This window comes from Gymnoscopelus microlampas, assembly GCF_963454915.1.
Source record: "Gymnoscopelus microlampas genome assembly, chromosome: 1".
Classification (NCBI taxonomy): domain Eukaryota; kingdom Metazoa; phylum Chordata; class Actinopteri; order Myctophiformes; family Myctophidae; genus Gymnoscopelus; species Gymnoscopelus microlampas.
Genome location: NC_139962.1, coordinates 9,832,361 through 9,860,284, shown reverse-complemented (window position 1 = coordinate 9,860,284; position 27,924 = coordinate 9,832,361). Strand labels below are relative to the sequence as shown.

Below are 27,924 nucleotides of genomic sequence, written 5' to 3'. Positions count from 1 at the left end.
ATCAGGTTGAACAGGTTCCCAGTCAGACTGAATGCCACATGGCCCTGCCCCCCCCTCCTCTCTCTCCCCCATGAAGCAGCAGCTATTGTTGACTCTCTGTCATCTGCTGCCCGCTCACACACACACACTGATTTCACATAAGCCTGTGTACACCTGTTCTCACCTGATTCAACACACTAAAGGTAAGCCTTGCTTTCCCTTTGCTGTAGGATTATATATTTATATATATATATATATATACCTGTCTCTGTCGGGTGGAAAAAGCTCATATCTCCAAAACTGTTACCGTTCAGGATTCAATTTTTAAAAAAGTATCAAAAGTTGCAAATCGACAAACTTTCGAGCTTTCACCGCGTTATGAGCTTGCGGTTCTTCTACGTTTGATGCTTTTGTGGTGCATGCTGTAGTATGATCAGGTAGGGTTTACCAAAAAACACAAAACAATTTAATATGGAGTTAGGAGGTTTCTCCCCGACAGTAATGATATATATATATATATATATACACACACACACACACACACACACACACACACACACACACACACACACACACACACACACACACACACACACACACACACAGACTCACTCACCGTTGATTTATTTATTGATTTACTTATCTTTTCTGATGGGGTCGCATACATTTAGCCGATGAATGGAGTTTTTTGTGTATACAATGTTATTTGATCTAGTAGTAGAATGTAACCACTTAAAACCTTTATAGCTCGTCTATAGACTTGGCCCTCTTGTTTTCCGAACTGTAGTGAATATCTTAGGCGAAAAAAGAGCTTGTAGATCTGCTATTTTCTTTGCTGAATGTTTGCCCCCCAGAATAAGCACGCTATTTAGGTCGTTAAATAATCATACTAATTATTCAAACTAAGAATAAAGTTAACAGTCACACAGTGTTTCCAATGTGAACACATGTGGGGAAACACCTGTTCAGGTGAAGTACGGCTCCATCTGGATAGGGATTATATTTGGCACTTCAGTGACGTTGATTAATTATCGCTGTGGTCTTGCAGCTGTAGCTATATATCTGTTGATTTTTTTTTATCATCATTAGTACAGACTTGTGGTGGAAGAAGTACTCAGATATTTTATTTAAGTAAAAGTAGCAATACCACAATATAAAAAGAAGAATGTGTGTTTTATGATATAATCATTTATATACTAGTAACTAAAGTTTTCAAATAATTGTAATGGAGTAAAAGTACAATATTTGTCTCTGAGTGGAGTAGAAGTAAAAGTATTGAACATTGGAAATACTCCAGTAAAGCAAAAACACCTCAAAATTGTATTTAAGTACAGTATTTGAGTAAATGTACACCACTGCTTTTAACCATAATGTCTTGCTGTTTACATTACTGACTAATAAAGTATTCAATCAATCAATCAAAACATTAGTTTCTGTGAAAGGGGATCATCAGTAAACATTTTGTAATGAATTTACAATTTAGGCAGACACTCTTAATCCAGAGCGACAGACAGTAAAGCAAGGTAAACACAAGGTAATACATCAAAATGAATGCATAGAGACAGTGTAGTGCCTCAGTAATCTAGGATCATAGGTAAACCAAGAACCTATCATCAGTCTAAACATTATAATATCAATAAATCATATGTATATTAAAAGTATACAAACTATAGGATGCCAGGTCAACAAATTAACATGAGATCTGTCTAAATAACATGCTATCTAAATTACATTTTAACCGTTGCATAAGACTGCATGGTCGTCAAGGCTATAGGGCAAGTGCTACGGCAATCAGAAAGTATTTATTTATGTATCGACCATTTAAGGAATCTGATTTGGTGATTTAGTGTTGACATACCTTCAACAGGTGTGTAGCCTACAGGTACACAGTGAAATCCTGAGTGTTAATGTAACTCTGAGAGTGTACAATATGGAATCAAATGGACCCGTAAGGATCTACTGATAATGGAGGCACACATGGATAAATAAACACTGAGGATTTTACTGTGTACTGCATGCACAGGACTTAATGTGTGTTGCTATTAGTCTTAATATAATGTTAAGTTTAAAGGTTGATTGAGCTGTGGCAGTTTCCATAATATACCCACGTTGTTCTTAATATTCTAGTTGTCTTGTACATCAGAAGTTGTAATGTGTTTATTGATATTATTTTTCGGTATGTCTGTGCTAACAAATCTCGAAAATGTTGATCAAGTTTGAATATTTTCTTTTTAACATAAATCTTTTCTTCTGGGGGTCCCTGACACAAAACATTTTCAGATGGGGGTCCGCTACCAAGATTGAGATCTACTGATTTAGAGGGCATTTTTTAGACTTGGCCTGCGGGTCTTAATGGGTTAAACTAGGAGACAGAGCTGTGTACCAAATGGTGACAGAGCATCACGCTCATGGAAATAAACGCACAGAATGTATATTTCCATTCCTAGCGACGCTGTGCTTACGTGTCACAGAGGAAAGAGTATAGTCAATCCTACATAGTGATGCATTTCTGCGACACAGAGATGCTTTTGGTTTTGGTATGATGATATCCATAACAATAAGTCTCATCATCGGCTCCTCCCGGAAAGTAGGTGTCAGTGAACAAGGACGTATGGCTGCTTATGAGTCAGTCATCTATTGTTTTGTATCTTAAGCAGAAGAATGCCTTTTATGTAGGTCTGTGGGACAATAGGGACTGGGAGTGCTTGTGAAATGATGACTTATCTTAGCTGCTGTCTGCAGGAAGTAAACATCTTAGGTCTGCCTGCTAGGTTAAAGGATATGGATGGAGATGGTTATTCCATTTCAGGGTGTTAAGAGGACTTTCATAAAACACTGTTCTCAGGAGAGATGAACAGGTCGGTTTATTTGTAAGTCAAGCCTCATTTTGAAGGGATTGCATTCTAGAATCTAAAATGTAATAGATCATTGAGAGAATGTGCTGTATATCTCTGCAGTCCGGCAGGAACCAGCTAACTCCAAAATGTTAATTTTTCAGTAAATGAAAAAAACAAAACAAAAGTGGAGTTAGGAGGTTTTGTTCATCATTGATAAGAACAGCTGAATGGACCTCCAAGCTCACAATGAGGTTGGAGGTCAAAAAGGGGTGGAGCCTGGAGTCAGCAAAACCAGCTAACTCCACCCCCCTTTGCTGGAGTTAGCTGGTTTAGCAGAAAGTTTGAGGATCCAATGGAGTTAGCTGGTTTTGTCAGAAGCCCTTTTTTTAATACAGGCTCCCCCAGAGTTAGTTAGTGTCTAATAGTGCGTTCACACGGGCAGGTTAAAATATGCAAAAATACACTGCATCTTTGTCGCTGTGTTGCTTTATATCTGTGTTCAGGGTCGCTGACGTCATCAAACGTGCGGACATCAGATCTACAGTTGTAGCTTTGTATCTGGTTGTACCCTGCTCAACTTGAATTTGTAGCTTTGTATCTTTGTCTACAGCTACAGCGAGTGCCGCACTATGAGCTTGTAGATTTACTATTTTTGAAAAATCTTCAAAATGTGTGCAAATCTTTGAATACATAATAATAATACATATACATGTGTTATGTACTTTTTTAACTCGAATATTTGCTTCATGGGGGTCCAGGGAAGAATATTTTTGAGATGGGGGGCCACGGCCAAATACATTTGTATTTGAGAACTACTGTTGTAATTCATTCTGGATGGAAGAGCGTCTGCTAAATGTCTCAGTTGAAAATTTCAAAGCATACAACCACCCACAAACATTGCCATTTTGAAGTGTAAACAATGCATTTATATTCAGCTTTTCAACATGTTTTGAAACAAAATTGTTGTTTCTTTTTACAGGGAAGAAAGGAGCAAAACAATGGAGCTGTATTATAAAATCACAACCGGCGTCCTCCTCCTCCTTCATTGTTTTCACATGGGTTTGTTCCAAGACCCCCGGTCTCTCTCTCATATTATTGCAGCAACCGACCCTCCTGGATTCACCACCGAGGAGAGTTGGTACCTTGACAGTGACGATGTCACTGTCGACCATACCGACTCTGCAGGTAGGACAATGGACAGAGACTGGCTCCGTGTCAATGTCAAACCTGTCAACGAAAGGACTGAAGGAGAGGCCCAAGAAAACATGGTGTCAAGTGGTGAGATGACCACTATGTCCATCTCCAGCGGAGAAGGTTCGGACGTGGCCGGTCCAGATCAGGAGGCTAACAGGACATACGGGGACAACGCCACCGTTCTTTCCACCGTTCTTTCCACCGTGCTTTTGCTGTCCCCGAACGAAACGGTAACGGCAGAAACAACAACCGCTCCCACCACCACCACCACCACCACCACCACCGCGGTACCGACGACGGGCCCCGCGGAGCTGATCAACGAAACAGGAGCCGAGGAAGGCTCAGCTTATCCACCGACAACCAGCTTTCCAGATATCTCCAATGACACCGATTTAAATGACGTTACCACCGTGACACCGGGAACCAACGCCACACAGGCGGGAACCGGTCCCGATACCAACGTTACGGAAAACACCGCTGACGTTACGACAACAGAGGTGCCCCTAATAGATGCGGAACCCACAACGTTGACCACGACAGACCTTCCTCCTCCTCCCGAGACCACCGCGGCGGACGCCTCGAACGACACCACCACGGCAGCTCCGGACACGCCCGATGCGGCGAACATGACGCTCGACGGCCAAGCCTCAGGGACCAACTCTGAAAGAGGGAACTCAGGAGGTGAGTCATCACCTCTCTGTCCTTTAAGTGTCACATGTCACGCAAAGTGGAGCAACCTTTTGTCTCTCCAGAGACGACCTGCTTTCCACGTCGTTACGCTGTTAAAAAAACAAACCTGAGTGTTACTTTAAACCCATTAACCTGAGGCCGATTCTCCAAATGCCTTCTAAATCAGTAGTTCTCAAACTGTTTTGTGTCTATGACCCCCACAATGATATGTATTTGACCGCAGATATCCCCCACCATCTGAAAATGTTTTGTGCCAGGGAGCCCCAGAAGAGAGATTTGTGTTAAAGAAATCAAAATTATTCAAGCATTAATTAAAAAGAACCAGAAGGTTTGTTTTTTTAACTGGCAGTCTTGGCTTAGGGGGGGCGAGATTTGCCCCCTCACGCCACCCTGTGACGCCAGGCCTGTGTACATCTACTATTTTTAAACATTTTTAATAATCTTCAACGTTTGAGAACCACTTATCTAGAAGGCATTTGTAGAATCAGCCTCAGGTCTTAATGGGTTAAGAAAAAAAAGGCCACATGCATCCTGGCCCTTAGAAAATGTTACAGCATAGAAATGGTTGTGTGTTATAATTAAATGTTAGGTACTTTTATTGTTTTTTGTTGTGTTGTGTCTGAGACAAAAAGACCACAATGGAAACGAGTCTTAACACTTGATAGTGTTTTAATCCTTGACGTTCTTGTTGTTTCTGAGAAGCATATCTGTATTCAATGTGATTCTTTGAACCAAACGTCAAATCAAATCAAATCAAATCAAAAGGAAGCAGAGGGGCCTGCTCTACTGTAAATACAGTAATTTTATCTTTTAAAGAAAGTGTATTTGTACAGCCCTTAATCACTGTTACAGTCTCAAAGGGCGTCACAGGCCCACAAAGAAAACTAAACGGACTGAACTTTGACTCCCAATCGGGCAAGGAAATACTCCCGAGAAACAAACCCGTGACGGGAACAGAAAAGGAAGGAACCTTTGGGAAGGATCAAATAAGAGGGGACCGCCTACCAGGGAGGACATAGGCATACAATAGGTGCAGCAGAGTAGACTGGTTTAGCACTTTTCTGATCCGGTCTAGTGACAATCTGTGTGTACAAATATAGCCTAAAAATAACTCCCTTGGAAACCACAGGCATCATAATTGGTAGGGCCTGCCCTTAAACATGTCAATCTGGCAAGTTAATTGACTTAATAATCTAACTCGTACAGGGGAAAATAAAAACTGTTTAGGATTTAGAAGACGTGTAGAATCGACAGAAGCAAAGATTTGAGTTACACACAAAGGGGCGGCCATAGCTGAGTGGTTAGTGAGCCCGCCTAGGGAGCCCGAGGCCCTGGTTGCCCCAGGTTCGATTCTGGCCAGGCCAGCATATATGTCGATGACATGAAATTTGTCCCTGAGCAAGACTCTTAAGCCCTAATTGCTCACAGGTTCTCATTGGAAACAAGACCGCAAGGACTTTCATGAACGACCTGTTAAAAGGAATTATCCTTATCCTACACGTTCATTTTAAATATTTCAAAGATTTGCAAAAAAATTGCATGATATTTAAAAAAAAAAAGAAGCAGATCTATAAGCTCATAGCGTGGCACTCATGCCACGCTATGAGCTTGTAGATCTGCTATTTTTCTTAAAATTACACAGATGCATTACCGTCCTAATGTATAAAAAACAGTGCTTATAAGACATGGTTTTGCAAAACACCATAAGTCAAAAGCAGTTTTTTTTTAACTGCATGGTTGGAAGGAAATATCACCACCTTCCACTCAAAGGCACTTGTGTTAAATCAGCATTGCTCTTTTCTCCACTCGTTTTCCCTGACCCACATTTACCTGCAGCCCCCCCTCCCCTCCCCTCCCCTCCCCTCCCCTCCCCTCCCCTCCCCTCCCCTCCCCTCCCTGTCCATTGACAGAGCACAGATGCCCTTTCTTTCAATAGACTAGAGGCGGCTTGGGTTTCAGGTGCATAATATATCCATGGTTTCAGCGCAGTGAGTGAAGGAGCTCCGTTACAAACACCCTCCTAACGGGGACAATGGGAGCCTGTGTTTAGCCAGAACAACAGGAAAGAGGGGGGGTCAGTGCCAGAGGTCGTAGAGGTCGGGGCATGGTTACTGTGCTTACCTTTGTACACACAGCGTGAGACGCGTCTGTCATTTCAGGGCTTTCTCATCTAACCAGATACTACTTGAACTGAGCCTGTTTGTGTGATACTATGCTAACGTGCTAATGACTGTTGACATTTAGAACTGGCTGGTGTTTGGAGGAGTGTAGAAACATAAGTGACTCCATGATTGACCTCAAAACATTGTGATGATGATATGCACCACGAGAGATGGAGAGAGTGTGTGTGTGTGTGTGTGTGTGTGTGTGTGTGTGTGTGTGTGTGTGTGTGTGTGTGTGTGTGTGTGTGTGTGTGTGTGTGTGTGTGTGTGTGTGTGTGTGTGTGTGTGTATTTGTGTGCGTGTGTGTGTGTGTGTGTGTGTCTCTCTCTTTCCAGTTCTTTGGTAAACAGAAATACATTTTCAGCCGGTACAGGCCAACAACTTCATGCAATCAAGAAAGAGAAGCCATTCATCAGCTTCAATTGTATACTCTTCCAATTCCAATTTTGTCTGCTCATTTGATTTGTTTCATATCTCTTCCAATTTCCCTTGTTTGTTTATCCTGCATCCGGAATTCTCTCTCTCTTGATTGGTGTCCCACTTGAGAATGTATTTTCTGTTTACTGAAGAGAGAGACATGGCCTGTTGTTACTAAACAAACACTCTACAGCAATCATTGCTAATGGCCTATGAAGCTACTTAACCCTGTAAGACCCGGATATAGTTGTACTTGCAAAACATTTTTTTAAACCTTTCAGATGGTCTTGTAGGAGTACTTTGGAGAGGAAAATGTAATATTTAAAAAAAAAAAAATGTTTTGGTAAGTTTTTATGCAAATGTTGCCATATAGCAACGTTGGGTCCATCAGGTAGCACAATTTCCTATAGGCCATTTTTATGGATAACATGGCAAATGTGTAATTACTTCACTAAAACTTCACTTAAGGATTAATTTATATGGTTTATTATTTGGCCTCAGATCAATTATGAATAATATTTGGCCTCAGAACATTATACATTATGAATAATAACACCAATAAGGCATATTTTTAAATCAATTTTATTAAAAGAACAACAAAATAAAAATCAGTACAATATATGTAGTAAAGAAATCTAATAACCTAAAACCATTGTCAGTGGTCACACAATACTGTCTGACCAGCTCACTGATTTGCATTGATAAAAGGATGCAAACTGATCTCCACCCAATATGACCCTGCACATTCCTGACAATTCACACCTGCTCTGCAAAATGAGACAGGCACCCCCAATCACTTTCTTTTCAGTTGTGATAGTCCCAGAAACTGTTTTTCTCTCCTGCCAAGCACAGGCGGACATCACACTTGTTGCAGCTCATAACGGTGTAACCTGAACAACCAGTATTCCTGCAGAAATAACAAGGGAATATATTGGTTAACATTGTACTTTAACAGAAAACATATCCCTTACAGCACCTTATGAAATATGGCAGCACAACAAAGGATATTTGAGAACAGCACAATCAGCACATAGCAGTGTTTGTTTGACTGTGTCATGTACAACAATGCTGGGTCATTTCTCACTCATTGTTTGGTTTGCAGGCGCCAGCATTTGTTATAAGCTAGAGTGTCAGAGACGTTGAAACACAATATTGACATTGACAAAAAAAAAAGATCTTTATGCCTTAAACCTTCCTGGTTGACCTAAACGACATTATATACATAATCATTTTATGATATCATGTGTCATTTAAATACAATATATGACGTAACCTGTCATGCTGACATTTGGGTCGCCACCTCTTCGGTGCCACACCTTAGGCTATTTCTTTGTGATCATAGGTTGTTACGTAAAGGAAAGCAACCAAGTACATTTAAAGGTTAGTAGGGGGTAGGGTATAAAGTGAATATACTTTGCTAAAGTAAGTGTTAAATAGCTATATATTCTGATAGTAATCATTGCTATAGAGTGTTCAGTATCAGGAGTCTGCCATGTCTCTCCAGCTCTTTAGTAAACAGAAAATGCATTTTCAGGCCGGGATGCCAATTTTATCCACTCGGGAGAGAGAACTCACAGGATACAGGATAAACAGATGAAATTGGAAGTGATGACACAATTGAATGGAACTGGAACACTATCAAATTGAAGCTGATAAATGGGTACTCACTCCTCATTGGATGGAATTTGGCCACCCACCTGAAAATGTACTTTGTGTTCATTAAAGTGCTGGAGAGACAGAGAGACTCCTGTTACTGAACAAACACTATAGCAATGATTACTATTAGAAATATAGTGCTTTTTCCTTTTAACAAGACTCTTTTTGCTTTAACCATCACTTACCCTACTTTTACTCAAGTACGGTACTAAAGTACAATTTCTGATTACATTACATTACATTACATTACAGTCATTTAGCAGACGCTTTTATCCAAAGCGACTTACAATAAGTGTATTCAACATAGGTAGGGAACGAAAACTACTAATCACCAGAAGTTTTAAGTACATTTCCTGCAAAAACAAGCAACCAAGAGTATACCTAGCGCTAAGGTAAAAGTGCAATATATCAGCTACCTACTTTCTTAAACAGATGAGACAAAAATGGCAAAATCAAATGAGCACGAGCTAAAACAAATAAGTGTATCGACTAAACAAGATCCAATAAAACAATACAAAAATAAAACAAGAGTTCGTACAACTAGTTAACAACAAGTAGGCCAGGCAAAGAGGAAGGATAGTGTTTCCTGAAGAGGTGGGTTTTCAGCCTGCGGCGAAAGATGGGCAGTGACTCTGCTGTCCTGACATCAGTGGGAAGTTCATTCCACCACTGTGGGGCCAGAACAGAAAAAAGTCGTGACCGTGTCGATCGACCAGAAGGACCGTTGAGTGGCGAGGGAGTCAGTCGCCCCGAGGTGGCAGACCGGAGTGGTCGGGCAGGGGTGTGGGCATTGACCAAAACCCGGAGGTAAGAAGGAGCTGTTCCTTTCACTGCTCTATAGGCTAGCACCAGGGTTTTAAACTGAATGCGAGCTGCTACGGGGAGCCAGTGCAGAAGATAATGATGTATCTTTACTGTACTTGAGTACTGTATGTCCGTAGTTCTCCACTGTATCTCAGAGGCACATATTGAGGCTGTAGTACTCGTCTAATTATTTATGTCCAATTCATTATCTTTGTTCATCCATCCCTCCCCAACTTAATAATAATAATAATAATACCTGGAATGTATATAGCACTTTTCTAAGTTCCCAAAGTCGCTTCCCTGCTCCCATTCCCATTGTGAGCTTGTAGATCTGCTATTTTCAAAAGATTTTGATATATTTTGAAAACCTTAGGGGGAAAACATGGGTGTATAATGAGTACTTTTAGTTGGAACAGAGTATTTCTACTTTGTGGTATAGCTACAGCTTTTACTTATATTTCACTTTAAAACATGTTTTGACTTTTGTGAGCACCCTATTTTTTAAGTTGCTTGATTCAGTATTTAGATATTTGATATTAATTTGATCAGACACGCCCCTTTCCTATACAAACCCATTGTAACTTCAAACTCCATTTTAACCATGATATATTCATTTAAAACAGTATCAATACTGAAATGTAGAAGTACTCTGTTACAAGTAAAAGCCCAGAATAAAAAAAAAATACTTGAGTAAAAGGACAATAGTATTGGCATCAAAAAGTACCAAAAGTATAAAGTACTCATTATGCAGAATGTCCCATTTTTGTCCCAAGTTTTCAAATATATAAAATGTTTACAAACATTTTATAAATAGCAGATCTACAAGCTCACAATGCATTGCATAGCGACGCATTGTGAGCTTGTAGATCTTGAGTAAGTGTACTTAGTTACTTTACACCACTGGTAACTGATAATGTAAAACAAATCGTTATACTTCTCCAACCACACCTTAGAGCTTAAAGGTGTGGTTGACCCCAGAAATAGCCTCAAAGGCTTACAGGCTATTTCCTTGTGATCACAGGTTGTTGCATAATGATTTACACATCATCATGCCTTCAGCATTACATAACGTGACGACGGCACATACTTATATAAGGCACCTCCTTCCGTGCAGCACCTCTCCTATCTCTGTCTATCAAAACATTTCACACACAGACAACACAGACACACGTATCCTTTCATGTTGGCTGAACAAACAGGCTGGGTTACCTTTTTTTTCAGGCACTTAATCAGACCAATCTTGATAATTAACCCATTAAGACCGGGAATGCATCAGTGTTGTTTTCCGATTTCTTTGGCTTTTCAAAAGAAATAGCAGTAGATCAAAATAATTAATTATTAGAGTCCAGTGTATAGTGTTGTAAAGTCACTCTGCACAAGCAACGCTGTGAATTTGCATTTTGCTCTATACTTAAAGGAGTGAAGTAACGGCCTCATGTACTGTTCCGTCCACCTGGAAAGACTCTATTATAATCCCTGTTCCCAAAAAGCCATGCTGCAAGGAAAATAATGACTATCGCCCAGTCGCTTTGACCTCAGTGATTATGGAGTGTTTTGAGAAAATCATTATCAGTCTACTGAAGGCAGCGGTTGATTGTTCATTGGACACCTTTCAGTTTGCTTACAGGAGTAACAGAGGCATAGAGGATGCAGTTCTGGCCTTGGATTATTTTCTTTTGAAACACTTAGAAAATAACACTGCTTATGCACGCCTTCTTCTGGTAGATTTCAGTTCAGCTTTTAATACAATACAGCCACATCTCTTAAGAGGCTGAGTGACCTTAATGTCCATCCCCTTATTATCAGGTGGTATTATTCTTTTTTAACTGAACGTACACAAAGGGTCAGCGTGAATGGTACTATGTCAGAGCCCAGAACCCTGAGTACTGGAACACCTCAGGGCTGCGTCATCTCACCTGTCCTTTTCACCTTATACACAAATGAGTGCAGAAGCGGTAACCCGAATAATGACATTATTAAATTCTCGGCCGACACTGCCATCTTCTCCCTACTGGGTAAGGATAGAGATTTAGCTAACTATTTTTTAGAGGTTCAGAGGTTTGTAACATGGTGCGATGACAACCACCTTGTTCTCAACGTTATGACGACACAGGAGATGGTGTTGGACCCTAGGAGTATCGGTGACCACAGGCCTGTGGTCATTCATGACTCGACCATCTCACACGTCTCCTCATATAAATACTTGGGCGTTAGTATTGACAACTCGCTAACGTGGAACACACATGTGGACAGTCTCTGTAGTAAAGTACAGCAAAGACTGCATTTCCTCCGCCGTCTCAGGGTTCACGGTGTTGACCAAAAGTTTAAGCTAGTGTTCTACCGAGCGGTCTTGGAAAGCCTGGTCAGATTTGGCATCACAGTTTGGTTTGGTAACCTCTCAGTGCAACTCAGGTCCAAATTGCTCCGATTGGTGCAGACTGCAGGGAAGATAATAGGAGTAAGACAACTCCCCTCTCTGCAGTCTGAGACAGGCTCAGAAAATAGTCAGTGATGCTACCCATGTTCTACATGGAAAGTCTGTAATGATGCCCTCTGGGAGAAGGTACAGCGAACCAAAATGGAACTATGTCAGATTTAAAAAATTGTTCGTACCGGTGTCAACTAAAATGCTGAACGAGGCTCTGAAACAGTATTGACTGTGAGAAGACTAGATTGACCACTATCTGTGCACTTGTGTAATGTTGTGTCCCCCCTGTTATGTATTTTGTCTTTTGTCACTGATGTTTTGTGTGTGGCTGCAGCAGGGGTGAAAGCCCAGGCCAAATTTCCCTTGTGGACAAAATGACCTTGAGTAGTAAAAATGACTTATTTTCTATCAATTACACACCCCATGAAGCCTCGAATTCATGGAGATTTTTTTTTGTTTTTATCGCATTCCTAGGGCAATATTTTGAAGACCGGTGGTCTTCAAAATATGTGTTTCCAATCTGTGTTTCCAGTTATCTGGCCCAGTTGTAGAAACATAACTGACCTCAGAATTGACCTGAAAACATATTGTCATGACATGATGCACCACACAGGCTGAGAGATGGAGAGGGTTGTACACAGAATGTGGATGAGGGAGAGAGAGAGAGAGAGTACTCTCTAAAGGCAGCTCTCCACCGCACCGATATCGGGCCAACTCGGTGTTGGGAAGCATTGGTTCTGTTCCCAGACAGCGTTCTTGGTGAAAACACACTTTTCCCTCCCTGAAAGTACAGACTCTCGTCTTTTTTGGAGATATTTGGTGCATCGTCATAGAGCGAAATATTCTGTGGGTCTTGAAAGATTAGTACAAAACGCTCAGAAACGTTGGCAGTGTGTGCAGACTGTTCTATCTCACTCCTATGCTATCAACATATATAAACCAATGGTGGAGAAAAAATACTAAAATGTTTTACTTAAGTAAAAGTCAATACTGCAATGTAGAAGTACTCTGTTACAAGTAACAGTCCAAAATTAAAAATGTACTTGAGTAAAAGTACAAAAGTATTGGTACCAAAAGTAAAAGTACTAAAAGGTTTGAAAATAGCAGATGTACAAGGTCACAACGCGTCGCGATGCGACGCGTTGTGAGCTTTTTCATATAGCTTAGGTATAAAATAGGGCTAAAGTGGTTAATCTAGGTTTTTATAACGTACTAATTTATACCTGCAAAGTAACTAGTAACTTCAAATAATAGTAAAAGTACAATATTTGCCTCCGAGATGTAGTGGAGTAGAAGTAAAAGTATATAGACAATTGGAAATACTCCAGTAAACTAAAAGTAGGCTACCTCAAAATTGTATTTAAGTACAGTACTTGAGAACATGTACTTAGTTACTTTACACCACTGATTTAAACATAATTATGACCTTAAAGGAGGAGTTCGCCTAAAAAATGACTTATTTTCTATCAATTGCACACCCCATGAATCCTTGAATTCATGGATTTATTTTTGTTTTTGTGGTATTCCTAAGACAATAATTTGCTGTCCAGGTGTGTATCCGGTAGGAGACACAAATAATCTGCTTTGTGTCTCCTACCAGATACATTAGCCGGTAGGAGACGGGAATCAAATTAATGATAATCAAAATAAGTCATTTTTTGGGTGAACTACTCCTTTAAGGGTCTCACTCGTATGTTATCAACATATGATATTAACATTATTATGAGCCCGCAGATGCTGTAGTATACTGTGACCTCCGACCTGGGGGCCAGTGTCATCCACTCACGGCCCTGACCGACGCCAAACGTAAATAACTGAGCTTTGACACAACGATGATTTATTGCTCGTTGAATTGAATGGCTCACAGTTGCTATGGTAACACCGTTGGTATAAACGTGGTGACACATTTGATTGGTTGCAACGTGACGGGTCAACAGAGCACAGTCTGCTCCACATCATTGTTTAAATGTGTTTTGTATGTTAGTTAATTGTGTTGATCGGGTCAACGTAATTAACATCATCTTTGTTCGGGTGGAAACCTCATTATGTCCAAAACTGTAACTTTTCAGGATTCAATTTCGAAAGCATCAAAAGTAGCAGATCTACAAGCTCGAAACTTTTGATGCTTTTGTGTGACGCTGTGGTATGATCAAGTAGGGCGTTAATTTACGGAAAAAACACACAAAAAGTTAGAATATGGAGATAAGAGGTTTTCTGTCTCACACATATAAACAACGCATACAAACTTGTATACACTCTCACATGAATTTGTGTCTCATGTATATTTGAGCTGTTAAAATAATAGTCGTCTAAGTATTGTGCAAATTATTTTCTGCTAAGCAGATCTCACCGTTCCTCAACACTGCATTTATCTTCCTTTCATTATACAGCTGCTCAATGCTCATTTTGTTCCTTTTACTTAGCATTTTGTCTTTTGTTTCACGAACCATTAAACAAATGTAATCCCTAAAAAAATCCCTAACAAATATCAAACCATAAAAAACACAAAACTTTCTTTTTGACTTGTGTTACTAACCGTTCAATCACAGAAAAAACATCTCTTTAGTGTTTGTATTTGATGATCTGCATTTTTTTGTTAATTTTGTATTCCAAGTTGATGAATTGAATACGTAGGACCGCAATGGAAACAAGTCCCCAGGACTTTTTTTGTGTTATCCTTTTAGCCTTAAAGGACGACTTCACCCATTTTCAACCTGTCTTCATATAATTGGTCCTGACTAATGCTCATTATAGGCTATATGGCATCATTTCTGTCTACTGAGTCTGTGTCTCAGAGGAGGGCTGGACAGTTCAGAAACTTGACTACCAGTGACATCATCGATGAGGAATCCAAGCTAATAGAAACTACAGGCTTTCTATTCCTGGAAAGTTAGCATGGTATAATGGAAGCCATTGTTCTCGCGTTAATAAAATAATAATACAAAAAAATATATATATTGAAAAAAATAATGATGATGTCACTGGTAGACGGGATTCGGAAGTGTCCACAGCCCTCCTATGAGAAACAGACTGAGTAGGAAAAAAAAACACAATTTTAACAGGAGCATTAGTGAGGATCTATCATATGAAGATAGGTTGAAAATGGGTGAAGTCATCCTTTAATGTCTGACTGTACCTCGTGCTGTTTACATTTCTTACTAATTCAATCAATCAAAAATCATTCTTCCATTTTCTTCCCTGTATAAAAGGTCTGGCATCAGAGGCAACATCTGGCAAGAGGAGTAGAAGAAGTGAGGCCTGGAGCGCCATCTTGGGGACGGGAGTGGCGGTGGCATTCGTGGGCATGGTGGTGTACGTCATCGTGAGGAAGAGGAACCAGAGGGACTTCTCTCACAGGAAGCTGGTGGAGGAATTCCCCTCTGACCCGGGTACGCTAATGGAGTCACACCATCACCAATGTATGTACTTCAATTTAAGGCATGTAGCGGACGCTCTTAATCCAGAGCGATTTACAGTAAAGCAAGGTAAACACAAGGTAAAACATCACATGCAGAGAGACAGTAATCTAGGATCATAGGTAAACCAAGAACCTATTATCAGTCTAAACAGTATATAAATACATCAGACATCTCACCTCTCCCAGGAGTCGTGGGAGTCTCCCGGAAATTAGCGTCTGCTCCTGGACACCCGCGAGTGGTAATAAATATCCCTCAAATGCTGGATCCGGACTAGAGCCCGCCAACTAAAAAAAATAAATAAAATTGCAGATCTACAAGCTCGTAGCTACGAGCTTGTAGATCTGCTGTTTTTGAAAAATCTTAAAAAATAGGGCTCTAATTTACGATTCTGTCCTTATCGGTACATAACTCGAATGGCGCAGAATCGGTTCTGGCGGACTTCGCAACGCTCAGCACAGCGACTCGCTCGCCTAACGGTTTGCTCGGCGGTGCCTCTCGTTGCTCAAGTCCGCCAGAAACGGCGCGCCTCCGACCTTGTAACAGTTTTTGGCCAACTACTTCCTAACGTAATATTATCGGCTGTAGTTTGTTTTCACCAAGCGGGCCGAGTGGTCCGCCTTGTTGGGGGCGACACAAACTTTGCCTAAACCTATAACCGTAATCCTAACAAACTAATTATTGTATGACAAATAAACAGTGCGATGAGATGGATCCGATCCCGAGGCACATGGATTGATAAGGTAACGCTTAACGTTGACGCCATGGTACTATCTTGTATTTCAAGGGTTTTGGGAGTGATTTAAAGCGGAACTGCTTCCCTGTCAGAAGAATCCCTGAAAATCCCAGTTTTATAATAAAAACATAATAAAACAAGTGTTTATAATATGATAATAAATGTCCATCATCCATTGTCTAATTTCTATAGTTCTCCGACTGGACAACAACGAGCCTTTGGACTTGGACTTCGGCGGTTCCGCGTACTACAACCGAGCGATGCAAGCGGACGACATCCAGATGAACAGCTTCCCAGGAGGCCAACAACACTAACTGACCAGTTACTGACCAGACTGTCCAGGGGCCGGCGGCAACTGTCCAGGGGCCAGCAGTATGTGACTGAGGAGGGGCCGGCTATTAACTGACTGCATGGACTCCTGATGCACTGTCTTCATAGAACGGCCACCATGACTACAACGGTCATTTGTAGACAATCTATTATATATCGTTGCTGTCGGGGCCGAAACCTCTTATATCCGTATTCTAACCTTTTGTGTTTTTTAAGTAAATTAACGCTGCTACTCGATCATACTACAGCGTCACACAAAAGCATCAAAAGTAGCAGATCTGCGCCGCGTTTCGAGCTTGTAGATCAGCTACTTTTGCTGTTTTTGAATTTGAATACTGAAAAGTAACAGTTTTGGACATATGAGTTTTCCACCCGACAGAGATGATGTATACCTACAGACTATGTACAGTATGGATTATGGTTATAGTATTGAAATAGAGGTATTTTTTTTTATAAACAGCTTTAGGTGCTGTAAGGGCCAAAATGGAGAGGGTTTAAATGTCAGCTATTTATATAGGTTGCCAAAAGCAATAAATGTTAAGTTTACGCTACAGGAAGGTGTTTAAATGAAAGAGATTACGCATTGCCAGTTATTGCAATGCACGCAGACTATAAATGCCATGGGTGTGTGTGTGTAAAAGAACAATAATGATGACGTTTGTTTAATGGTTCGTGAAGCGAAAGACAAAATGCAAAATAAAAGGAGCAAAATGAACATTAAGCCACAGTATAATGAAGGGAAGATATGCAGTGTTGAGGAACGGTGAGATCTGCTTAGCAGAGAAGAATTTGCACAGTACTAGACGACTATTATTTTAACAGCTCAAATATACATGAGACACAAATTCATGTGAAAGTTTATATGTGTTGTTTATATGTGTGAGACAGCTAGAAAGAAAACAAACAGGGCTAAAGACCAAGGGGCAAACCCCATTCGCTGGAATTGAAGCTAACTACCGGATTCTCGTTCAGCCTGCTGTTCCTATTGATGGCCCAGCAGATGTCGCTACTACCGTTTGCAATACATTATGATCTCAATAGAAGTCAATGAGGTTTTGGGCGAACAATACACTTGATTTTAGTACCCTTTTCCTAAACACTTTATGTTTTCAATCGCTAGTTTAAAGTCTTTTTAAAATCATCATGATACAGTATAAGTTAGTATGCGTAGTAAATTATGCTCCCATAAATTTTTTAAAATAATGATAAAGTAGGGTATGTTTCTAGGGTTTCTACTGGTTCTACCGAGTGAAGTCTATGGCTAAAACAGTTTAATGGACAACGGTAGCATTTGGCTCATTAAGCTCATCTGAGCAACGTTTACAAATCACACAGGACAAACAGTCGTCCCTCAAACAAAGTAGCAAACTGTTATGATGGGAGCGGAATACTGGACGATCACTTTTAAACACGACGACATGCAGGCATTTGAAGTGTAGATATAATTAGACTTAGTAAGAAGACGGGTTTTTGGCACACAACTTTTTTTATTATAGTTTCTTTTAGAAGTTGGTATTGTAGCGGGGAAGCAGTGCATTTCTCTTAAGAATGATTTGATCGCAATAAGCTCATCATCAGCAGCACATGCAGATAGACTGCTGTAAATCCACTGTGTTCAAATGGAGCTTTGAGATGCTTTAATCCGTTAAATCCAGGGAACGCATACCGTGTCTTTTTAGATTTTTAGCTTTAACCACTATTTTTATACTTTGGCTATTAAAAAATAGCAGATCTACAAGCTCGTACCGAGTGCCGCGCTACAAGCTTGTAGATCTCCTAGAGCTTGTAGATCTGCTATTTCTTGGGGGGAAAAAAAACATTTGTGCAAATCTTTTTAAACAACATTTTTAACTCAAATCTTTACTTCTGGGGGTCCCTGGAACAACAGATTTTGATGGGGATCGGCGGCCAAAAAAACACATCATTTTTTGTGTTTTGCCTTGACAAGAAAATGTTTCAGAAAAATGAAGACATTTCTATTATTATATCATATATTCAAAGATTTGCAGAAATGTTCACGATTTTTCAAAAATAGCAGATCTACAAGTTCATAGCGCGGCACTCGGTGCCGCGCTATGAGCTTGTATATCTGCTATTTTTTGATAGCCAAAGAAATCTAAAAATTACACAGATACGTTCCCGTATTAAATGGGTTAAGCCTCAAGACAGTTACTTTATTCACACAGTAATCCAGGATTAAACTCCACTGTGAAATCCTCAGGGTTCATTTAACGCTGGTACGAGTACAAATGGAACCGAGCGTTTTTTACGGAACCATTTTGGTTCCACTTCTACACACACGTGTGTTAAATTTACACTGAGGTTTTTTACTGTGTGCGACACAACTATAGAGTGGAATTTGATATTGTAAAAACAAAACTTGTCTTTCCAACATTTGGAAGTTATTTTTGTTTTTTTTTGTAGATCTTTTTATGTAGTAAGATTGTATTTTATTTAGGTATTATAGGACACTGACCAAGGACAGAATCCTAATGTGTATACTTATAAATTAGGCAAGAGAAATAAGATTATCTATTAAGTAATATATCCAACGCGTTTCCAGACGGAATTGACCCGGCAACCCGGCGACCATGCCCATGCACTATCCCAGTGGTTCTCAACCTGTGGGTCGGGACCCCAAGGGGGATCCCCACATGATTTTTTCGGGGTCCCCAGATGACAATTTAAGGACTTTACGGACAATTTAATGACTTTTTAATGCCTAAAACTATACTATAAAAACTGGTGAAACATTGGCCAAATTGTTGCTATTTACACAATATTTATCTGGAACAGAGTCAAACTAAATGCCTAAACTCCTACAATTCCAAGTGCTTGTCAGGGTGGGGGGTCACCAGAAATATGCAGAGGTGGAAAAAGTACTCACATTTTTTTACTTAAGTAAAAGTATCAATACTGAAATGTAGAAATACATTAGAATGAAAGTACCAGCAGTAAAAGTACTCATTATGCAGAATGTATTATTTCGCAAGTTTTCAAAAACACCTTTTGAAAATAGCAGATCTTCAAGCTCACACTGAAAAGGTTGAGAACCGATGCACTATCCGGCCAGCTACCAACCTGCCCTGGAAGCTAACGTTTTGCTTAGACTTTGACCACATTCCTCAAAGAAAAACGTGGCTCTAACCTATAATACGATGTGATCATAGTTTTGAAAATGTGATGAAAATAATGATGATGAAAGGGGCATGAGAAATGAAACCTGTCCTTATAGTTTACAATATAAAAGGGTTTAAAGTCATACCATGTAACTTTTTCAATTAAAACTGTATTATGTCACTTTTTTGTTAATAAAATGTTATTTTGTCCAATTTGTATGGTACAGTGTATTAATACAATATAACTTGGGTGGTTGTACAGTATTTAGATCTCCGTTTCTGGTTTAATTTTGACCTTTGACACAATCCTGTTTCTGGTTTGACACAAATGTTGACCTGAAGAATAAAAAGTGATTTCTCCCCAGGGCAAGCAGGCAGGCTCTATTAGTTCAGTGGTAAAAAAGTTCAGCACGTGCGTATAGGAGGTGCCAGTCACAGGCGTGTAACTGACACCTGAGCATGGGTCCTGCAACTTTGACATCTGTCTTTGGTACCGTTGTGCAAATCCTATGGTTCCTCAGTGAAGCAAGGTTGAGGGACCGGTGTTCTTGAGGTGTCGTCTTCCTTTGACTTCACCAGTCTCACAGAACTTAGCCCTAAGTTTGGAAATGGTACCAGGGCTGACACCAAAATAATGCTGCCACTCTGCGTAACGGAACACCAGCAATTGCCTACAGCATTGGTTCTCAATGTGGGGTCCGGGGACCCCCAGGGGTACTTGAGGGGGTTCCAGGGGGTCCCCAGCTAGATGATGGACAGGAACCAAATGGACCCCTATGGGTCTGTAACTCTGAGAGTGTACAAATGGAACCAAATGGACCCTAACGGGTCCATTTGGTTCCATTTGTACACTCTCAGAGTTAAATTAACATTGTTTTTACAATATGAATTGGGGTCCCAGAGGTATAAATGCCATTAAATGGGGGTCCGTAGCCTAATGCATGTCAAACTGGGGGTCCTTGAAATTAAAATGGTTGAGAATCACTGCTAGAGAGCCGTAAAAACCTTCTCTTATTGGGGTGCCTGGCTTATCTTTTCAAATGGGGGTCCGCGGGGTAATAAGTGTCAATTAGGGGGTCCTTGACATGAAAAAGTTTGCAGACTTTGCCTGTAGGGCAGAGAACCACTGCCCTACAGTATTACAATGTTTGCACGACAAACACGTCATCTTTCCATGGGGGCAGTGTTGCTGCTTGGAACATACACAAACAAAGTCGCAGGACCCATGCTCAGGTGCCAGTCACACACCTGTGACTGGCACCTGAGTGACTGGTACCTGAGTGACTTGCAGGTCACTCAAAACAAGGGCGATTATCAACAGAAGCATATTGGGGGATTTTGGCACATTTATTCGGGGCGCTACCTATACGTTTAGCTGTTGCTCATTCCACGATTGCTCCATCCTTACAAGCTGTACCTGGTTGTAAAGATAAAATAGATACAAATGATTTAATACACCAATACAATACCAATTGGTATTATTCAAGGGGAGAAATAATCGACCGAGGTTAAGTTTCCGTACTTTTTTGTGGGCAGTTTTATATATTTGGCCGCGGACCTCCATCTGAAAAATGTTCTGTGCGTATATCTGCTGTTTTTGAATTGTTGGCAATTCAAAAATAGCAGATGTATAAATGGATAAAGTGGTTAAAATGATTGTGATGCTGTGTTGAAAGGATTTGGATTCAATAAATGGAATCGCCTTTAGAGCCAGATTTGATAGAACACCCTTTTGAATCCCAACCCCAGGAAACCCTCATTCTCAATGAACACGAGTCCTTTCAGCCCTTCAGAACAGAACAATGGACCCTAATTACGGGTGTGTAACTCAGAGAGTGTAGGCTACAGATGGACCAGTCAGGGTCCATTGGGTTCCATTTGTACACTCTCTTACATTAACACAGGAGTTTACTGTTCAGACGTTGGCAGGATTGGAGGAGGAAGTCTTTCTTTATTCTTTTATTCATTCAGATCCCCATTAGCCAGTGGTGGAAAAAGTACTCAGATATTTTACTCAAGTAAAAGTAGCAATAACACAATGTAGAAATACTCTGTTACAAGTAAAAGGCCTGTGTTCAAAATGTTACTTGAGCAAAAGTACAAAAGCATTGTCATCAAAATATACTTAAAGTACCATTCATTCATTCATTCAACCTTTATTTATTTTCTCGGGGATACATTGAGGGCAGAGCCCTCATTTTCAATGATGCCGAGATTACAAAAGCATAATACAACAGTGTAAATAATAATGATGAATACAAACAACAGGATAAACAAGTTATGTATGTGAAAACAGCAAAAAACCCCAGAATAAAACAGTAATAAAGACAGCTTAATTAAAACAGTGACAATCTAAAACAACAAGATTAGCTAGCAAGTTTTTTAATTGACCCAGTGAGACCATGGAATACGTTGTAATTCGCAGGGACGTGCACAGATAGACTCTAGGTGGTGCTAGAGCGCCTGCCCTTTGCCCTCTTGACCAGAAGTGCCCTTTTGAAAAAAAGCGGAAAAACATTTTTTTTTCCAGTTTACAGCAGGGGTCTTCAACAGGGGGTCCGGGACCCCTAGGGGGTCCTCAGAGTTACTACAGGGGGTCCGCCACATCTTTATGTGATATGATTTTTCTTTTTACCATAACCACTCGAAACCTAGCATCCCTTTTCTGAGGAGAACTTTAGCCAAAAATAGCCGATCTACAAGCCCACAACGCCTCGCGCTGCGAGGCGTTCTGGGCTTGTAGATCGGCTATTTTTGGCAAAGAGGTATAGGTGTAGAGGGAAAAAAAGAGCAGACCAAGTAAACAAAAAAAAGTATAATTTACTTGAGCACCTGCCCCTCAAAATGTCTGTGCACGCCACTGGTAATTCGTTCCAAGTGAAGGGAGCGCTAAAACTGAAAGCTGTTTTGCCTAGCTCGGTGTTGGCCTTGGGGACCAGCTTGTAGATCATAGGCTATTTCCAAATAGCCTAAAATAGGGCTAAAGTGGTTCATGTATGTTTTATGATCTAATCATTTATACAAATCTTTGTGTGACAGGAACTTATTTTTTTTTACATTAACCACTTCAACGCTAGCATCCCTATTTTGAGGGGAACATTAGCCGAAAATAGCAGATCAACAAGCTCAGCGCGAGGCGTTGTGAGTTTGTAGATCGGCTATTTTTGGCAAAGAGCTTTGGTGTAGGGAAAGAAAGAGAAAACCAAGTACAAGATTTCCAAGTATTGAAGGTTTAACACAATTTTGTATAATTTGTAGTGGGGGTCTCTGCTTCACATTTCTCTCAGCTGAGGGGTCCTTGGCCTGAAAAACATTGAAGACCTTAGGCCTTAGGGTGGTTGTGTTCCAAAGGCTAACCTGCTTCTGAACAGTTCACAAATCTTGCACGCACATAGTTGCACACTCAATGTATTCAGTTTTAAGACAACAGCATTATGTTGTCAGGTTTTAATTGATTATAAAAAAACTATTCCGTAGAGGATGTTCCCGTTGTAATTTACCAATTTAATGTAATGTAATTTTCACATGAGAATGTTGGTTTGGTGCTGAAGTAAGTTCTTTCCACAATAAGCTCCATATATTTCAGTGGCCGTGGACAGGACAATTACTCTTCCACTTCCTCCTTCAGAAAAGCAATCTGAATTAAATTAAACCTTCGTTATCTAAACTGAAACTATTAAAAAAATTATAATTGGCCAGATTTGAAGTAATTTCCACCAAGCTATCTTTGCCGATCTCAGCCTGAATTATGATCAACATCACTTTCTTTACTTTCTTTACATTCTTTCTTTCTTTAAACTTTCTGTCGTTAAGAGATTGTCAACAATAAAAAAAATGTATATACATATTTTTAAATGATCATGGGTTCCTGTATTTTTCATTAACAATGTTAACTGGTCCCAAAAGCCCTCGTCTCCATGGGGATACGAGTTTAATCCACATTATAGATTAAACCTAGAATGACTGTTTAACCACTTAAAACCCTTTATTAACCGGAGTCCCACTCTACTCTAGGGTCTTTTCTGTTTTCTGTCATTGTGGGGAAAGCTTTCGCTGAAAATAGCAGATTGACAAGCTCACAACACGTTGCAAAAGCAACACGCTGTGAGCTTGTCGATCTGCTATTTTCTGCAAGAGCTTCGCCCCACATTACAGATGCTGGGGTTTAAAGGTATAGTTCACCCCAAAAAAAACATATTTTCTATCAATTACACACCCTATGAAGCCTTGAATTCATGTAGATTTTGTTGTTGTTGTCATACTTTTTGGGTGAACTATCCCTTTAAGTGGTTAAGTCACAGCTCCCAGGATTCTATCATTGGCTCCCTCCTTTTTTCCCTCTTCACCAAAATCTCTGGCCGATTTATGAGTTCACAATATGCGTCGCAATGAGCTTCTATAGATCTGCTATTCTCGCAGGATTATATTCTGATATGCTCAGAACAGGGACACTAGGGTTTATGTGTTTAATCCATTCAATTGGGGAACGCATCTGTGTCATTTTAGATTTAACCTACAACCATTATTTTATACTTTGGCTGTTCCAAAATAGTAGATCTACAAGCTTGTGGTGCAGCACTCTGTGCCACACTATGAGCTTGTAGATCTGCTATTTTTGGAAAATCTTTAACATTAATTTTGTGCAAATCTTTGAATACATATATTTTTTAAACAACATTTCTAACTCTAATCTTTGCTTCTGGGGGTCCCTGGAACAACATATTTTGAGATGGGGGTCCACGGCCAAATACATACATACAATTTTTAGGGTCCTTGACAAGTTTGAGAAACAGATATAGCAACTTACGTTTTTCAGAAACCTGTTTTGAAGACTGTAGATACGTTCCTGGATTGAATGCAACTGCATAGCAAATGTATACTGGGCCTACTAGCATGCAGTGTAGCTGTTTTTCTAGAGCAATGGTTCTCAAACATTCTTTTGTGTCGAGGACCCCCACATTTATATGTATTTTGCCGCGGACCCCCATCTGAAAAGGTTTTCAGGGAACCCCAGAAGAGAAGATGTATGTAAAAAGAAAATCAAAATTATGCAACATTTTCCAAACAATTTCGATATTTTCCCAAACATTTCAAAAATAGCAGATGTACAGTACAAGCTTGCAGTGCGGCACAAGGTGACAGGCTGTGAGATTGTTGTTTATTTTTGAATAGCAAACATATTCAAATATGGGGTTAAAATGATTGTAATGCTGTATTAACACATTTTGCTGGGATCCCCCTGAAACTGATTTAAACATTAGGAAACAAGCCCAAATAAGCAACTATACTGTAGGAATAAGCCCAAATAAGCAACTATCCTGTAGAAACAAGCCCAAATAAGCAACTATACTGTAGAAACAAGCCCAAATAAGCAACTATACTGTAGAAACAAGCCCAAATAAGCAACTATACTGTAGAAACAATCCCAAATAAGCATAAACCAATATATTATACTATAATGATATAGATGAAGGGAAAAAAATGCCTTTTACAGTAAAAAGTTTCAAGTTTTAATTTTAATGAAACAATAGTGACAAATTAATAACTTTGTGCAAAATGTATCGGTCTCTGAGACCTGATGAAGTGATATATTAATAACTTAACGTTTTGTGCAAAAGAAATGTAATCCATTAGCCACTGTGACTAGTACATACACAACAGCAACTAACTCCACTTTGAAAGAAAGTGGAGATTTGTATTTTTTGTGTCACATATTTTTTTGTGTCACGCTAAAAGTAATATTGTAATTCAAGGAATACAACACACCCTCTGATGACCGTACAAATTGCAAATTGCAGACAGGTGCTCTTCTATGGCGGCTTTAAAGGAGGGTAGGGAGTCACACTTTTTGTTGGCTGAAGGTAGGACATTCCACATGTTGGTGGCATACATTAATTCATCCCCCTGTTTATGCCGAATCTGGGGGGATTGAGGTCATTGGAGGTCCCTCTGGTGTTATGCCAACAGATGCCTGTATCCAGCTTCCTTTGAAAATAATTTATCAACACTGCTGAACACACTGTCTATCCTTATTTGGAGGTCAACAGTCATCGCCTGCCTTGATTGGCCAACCCAACTGATCGGCTTTGTGGATTGGCCAAACTTTGCGTGCCATTTGTGCCACTGAAGCAATTTAAGTGATAACAAGCACATTGGGACCGCACTGTTGTTCAGAGTGAGAATTAACAGATCCGACTTCATTTATAGTGTGAGAAATGTTCTGCTGGACTGTGCATCTGAATGGACAGCGAAGGTCAGGCGGTCAGGCTGTCGCAGTGGAGCACAAGGTGTACTACTTTGAGGGAGTCTGTGATGACAACACAGCTCAGATTGGTGTCAACGTTTTTAACACAGTGACTTTGCGTTGGAGGAAGTTGCCTGGAACTGGAATAGAACGTCCCCTTGAGGTTCCCTCCAAGCATCAGGGCTGCACAGCTGTGCTGATAGAAGATATCATCTACATCTGGGGAGGATATCCTTACTGCAACGTGCTTTATGCATTTGATGTGGACACCCACAGATGGTTCAAACCCGAGGTGTCTGGGACTGTTCCAGAGAGGAGGAACCACTCAGCCTGTGTCTCGGGGAAGGTCATGTTTATCCATGGAGGATGCGACCAGCATTATGGACTCACTAATGACATCTGCAAGTTGGACACAACCACAATGGTCTGGTCCTTAATTGACACCAGAGGCACTCCACCACCTGTTTCAACATTTCACTCTGCCACCATCATCGGGACAAAGATGTTTGTATTTGGGGGCAAGGAGGACTGTGGGGATGGGGAAATTGGGGAATATGGGGTATATTGGGAATATGGGGAATATGGGGTCTACAACAACTTCATCAGAGTCTTTGACACAGAGACCAACTGCTGGCTGAACACACCTTATGCACACTTTCGTCCAGAAAGACTCTACAATCAATCAGCCTTTAGCTACAATGGAGAGCTGTACATGTATGGTGGTGTCAACCACCCTAGTACCCAATACTTAAATGATCTGTGGAATTTAAATCCAGAGACATTCTCCTGGAAGAAGGTTGAGCCCAAGGGGGAAGGACCGGATCCAACGTACAGGATGTGCTGTTGCTTGGTGGGAGATCGTGTCATCCTCTCTGGAGGATACTACCGACCCGATGACCTGATCATCTTAGACTTGAGTCCTAGTCTGAAGACATTATGCAAGCTAGCAGTTATTCAGTCCGGTCTGGAGCAGTCTGAACTCCCACACAACATCAGGTGGGAACTGGCAGCCATGACTACCAAGAGCAACAGAGAATAATCTGTCCTCTACAAAAGACTACGGACTATTCAAGGCTATTGTCATGGCAGACCCCTGAACCAAGTATGGTGTGAATCAGAGCAAACAGCGTTTTCGCAGGTCCTCAGGTTACGTTTGTGGTCAACATGTGGGCTGGGACCCCCAGCGGGGGGGGTCCCCAGATGACAGTGCAGTGACAATTTAAGGACTTTTAACACATTCTCTTAATTAATTAATGAATTAATCCACCTCTGCCAGCGTTGTTACCTTATTTTGACAGTCCACTGAGAGCCATGGAAGCCACGTTGTGGACGCGGATGTAAACAAAAGCTATCTGGGGGAGGGGGAGGGTCTCGTCTCTCCACCGGAACAAACTTTTTTTTTTTTTTTTACCGCGATTGTCCATCCAGAACCTAAAATCCACAAATGTCTGTCTGTCTGTCTGTGTGTCTGTCTGTCTGTCTGTCTGTCTGTCTGTCTGTCTGTCTGTCTGTCTGTCTGTCTGTCTGTCTGTCTGTCTGTCTGTCTGTCTGTCTGTCTGTCTGTCTGTCTGTCCATCTTAGTCCCTTTCATGCCCAGATAATATATGTTTTCGTTCTCGTCCTTCCGTGTGTCCACCAAGCTAACATTGGTCAAGCTTCACGTGACACGTGACAATATGTTGAAAGGGTGTGCTTTGATTGGCTAGCGAGACGCATGACGAAATAAAAACCTATATATTCGTGTGTCACTTCAAAAGATCATTTATATCTTTTGAAGTGAGGTAAGACAGGAATAATCAGGAACTGGCGGAGACTTGTGCTCCGAGGAGCACATTTTCTAGTTTCTTTATGAGTGGAGATCGCTAATACTGTCGCATAGACTGGCCTATTATGCGGTGGCTTAAGTAAAAGT

The 27,924-nt window shown here is 40.5% G+C and overlaps 2 protein-coding genes and 1 long non-coding RNA gene across 3 annotated transcripts in view; 2 read left to right on the top strand and 1 right to left on the bottom strand.

Moving 5' to 3' along the window:
- Positions 1–27,924, bottom strand: part of LOC311046668 — a 211,426-nt gene that overhangs the window by 65,780 nt on the left and 117,722 nt on the right. The window lies entirely within an intron of this gene.
- rab4a (RAB4a, member RAS oncogene family) overlaps positions 1–27,924 on the top strand; it is a 305,717-nt gene that overhangs the window by 209,758 nt on the left and 68,035 nt on the right. The gene's annotated exons all lie outside the window — the stretch shown is intronic.
- Positions 59–17,537, top strand: LOC311046613 (uncharacterized protein). Its single transcript, XM_084059051.1, has 4 exons — positions 59–182; positions 3,796–4,691; positions 15,377–15,556; positions 16,512–17,537. The coding sequence occupies exons 2-4, from the start codon at positions 3,815–3,817 to the stop codon at positions 16,631–16,633; spliced, it is 1,179 nt and encodes a 392-aa protein (XP_083915177.1). The 5' UTR covers positions 59–182; positions 3,796–3,814; the 3' UTR covers positions 16,634–17,537.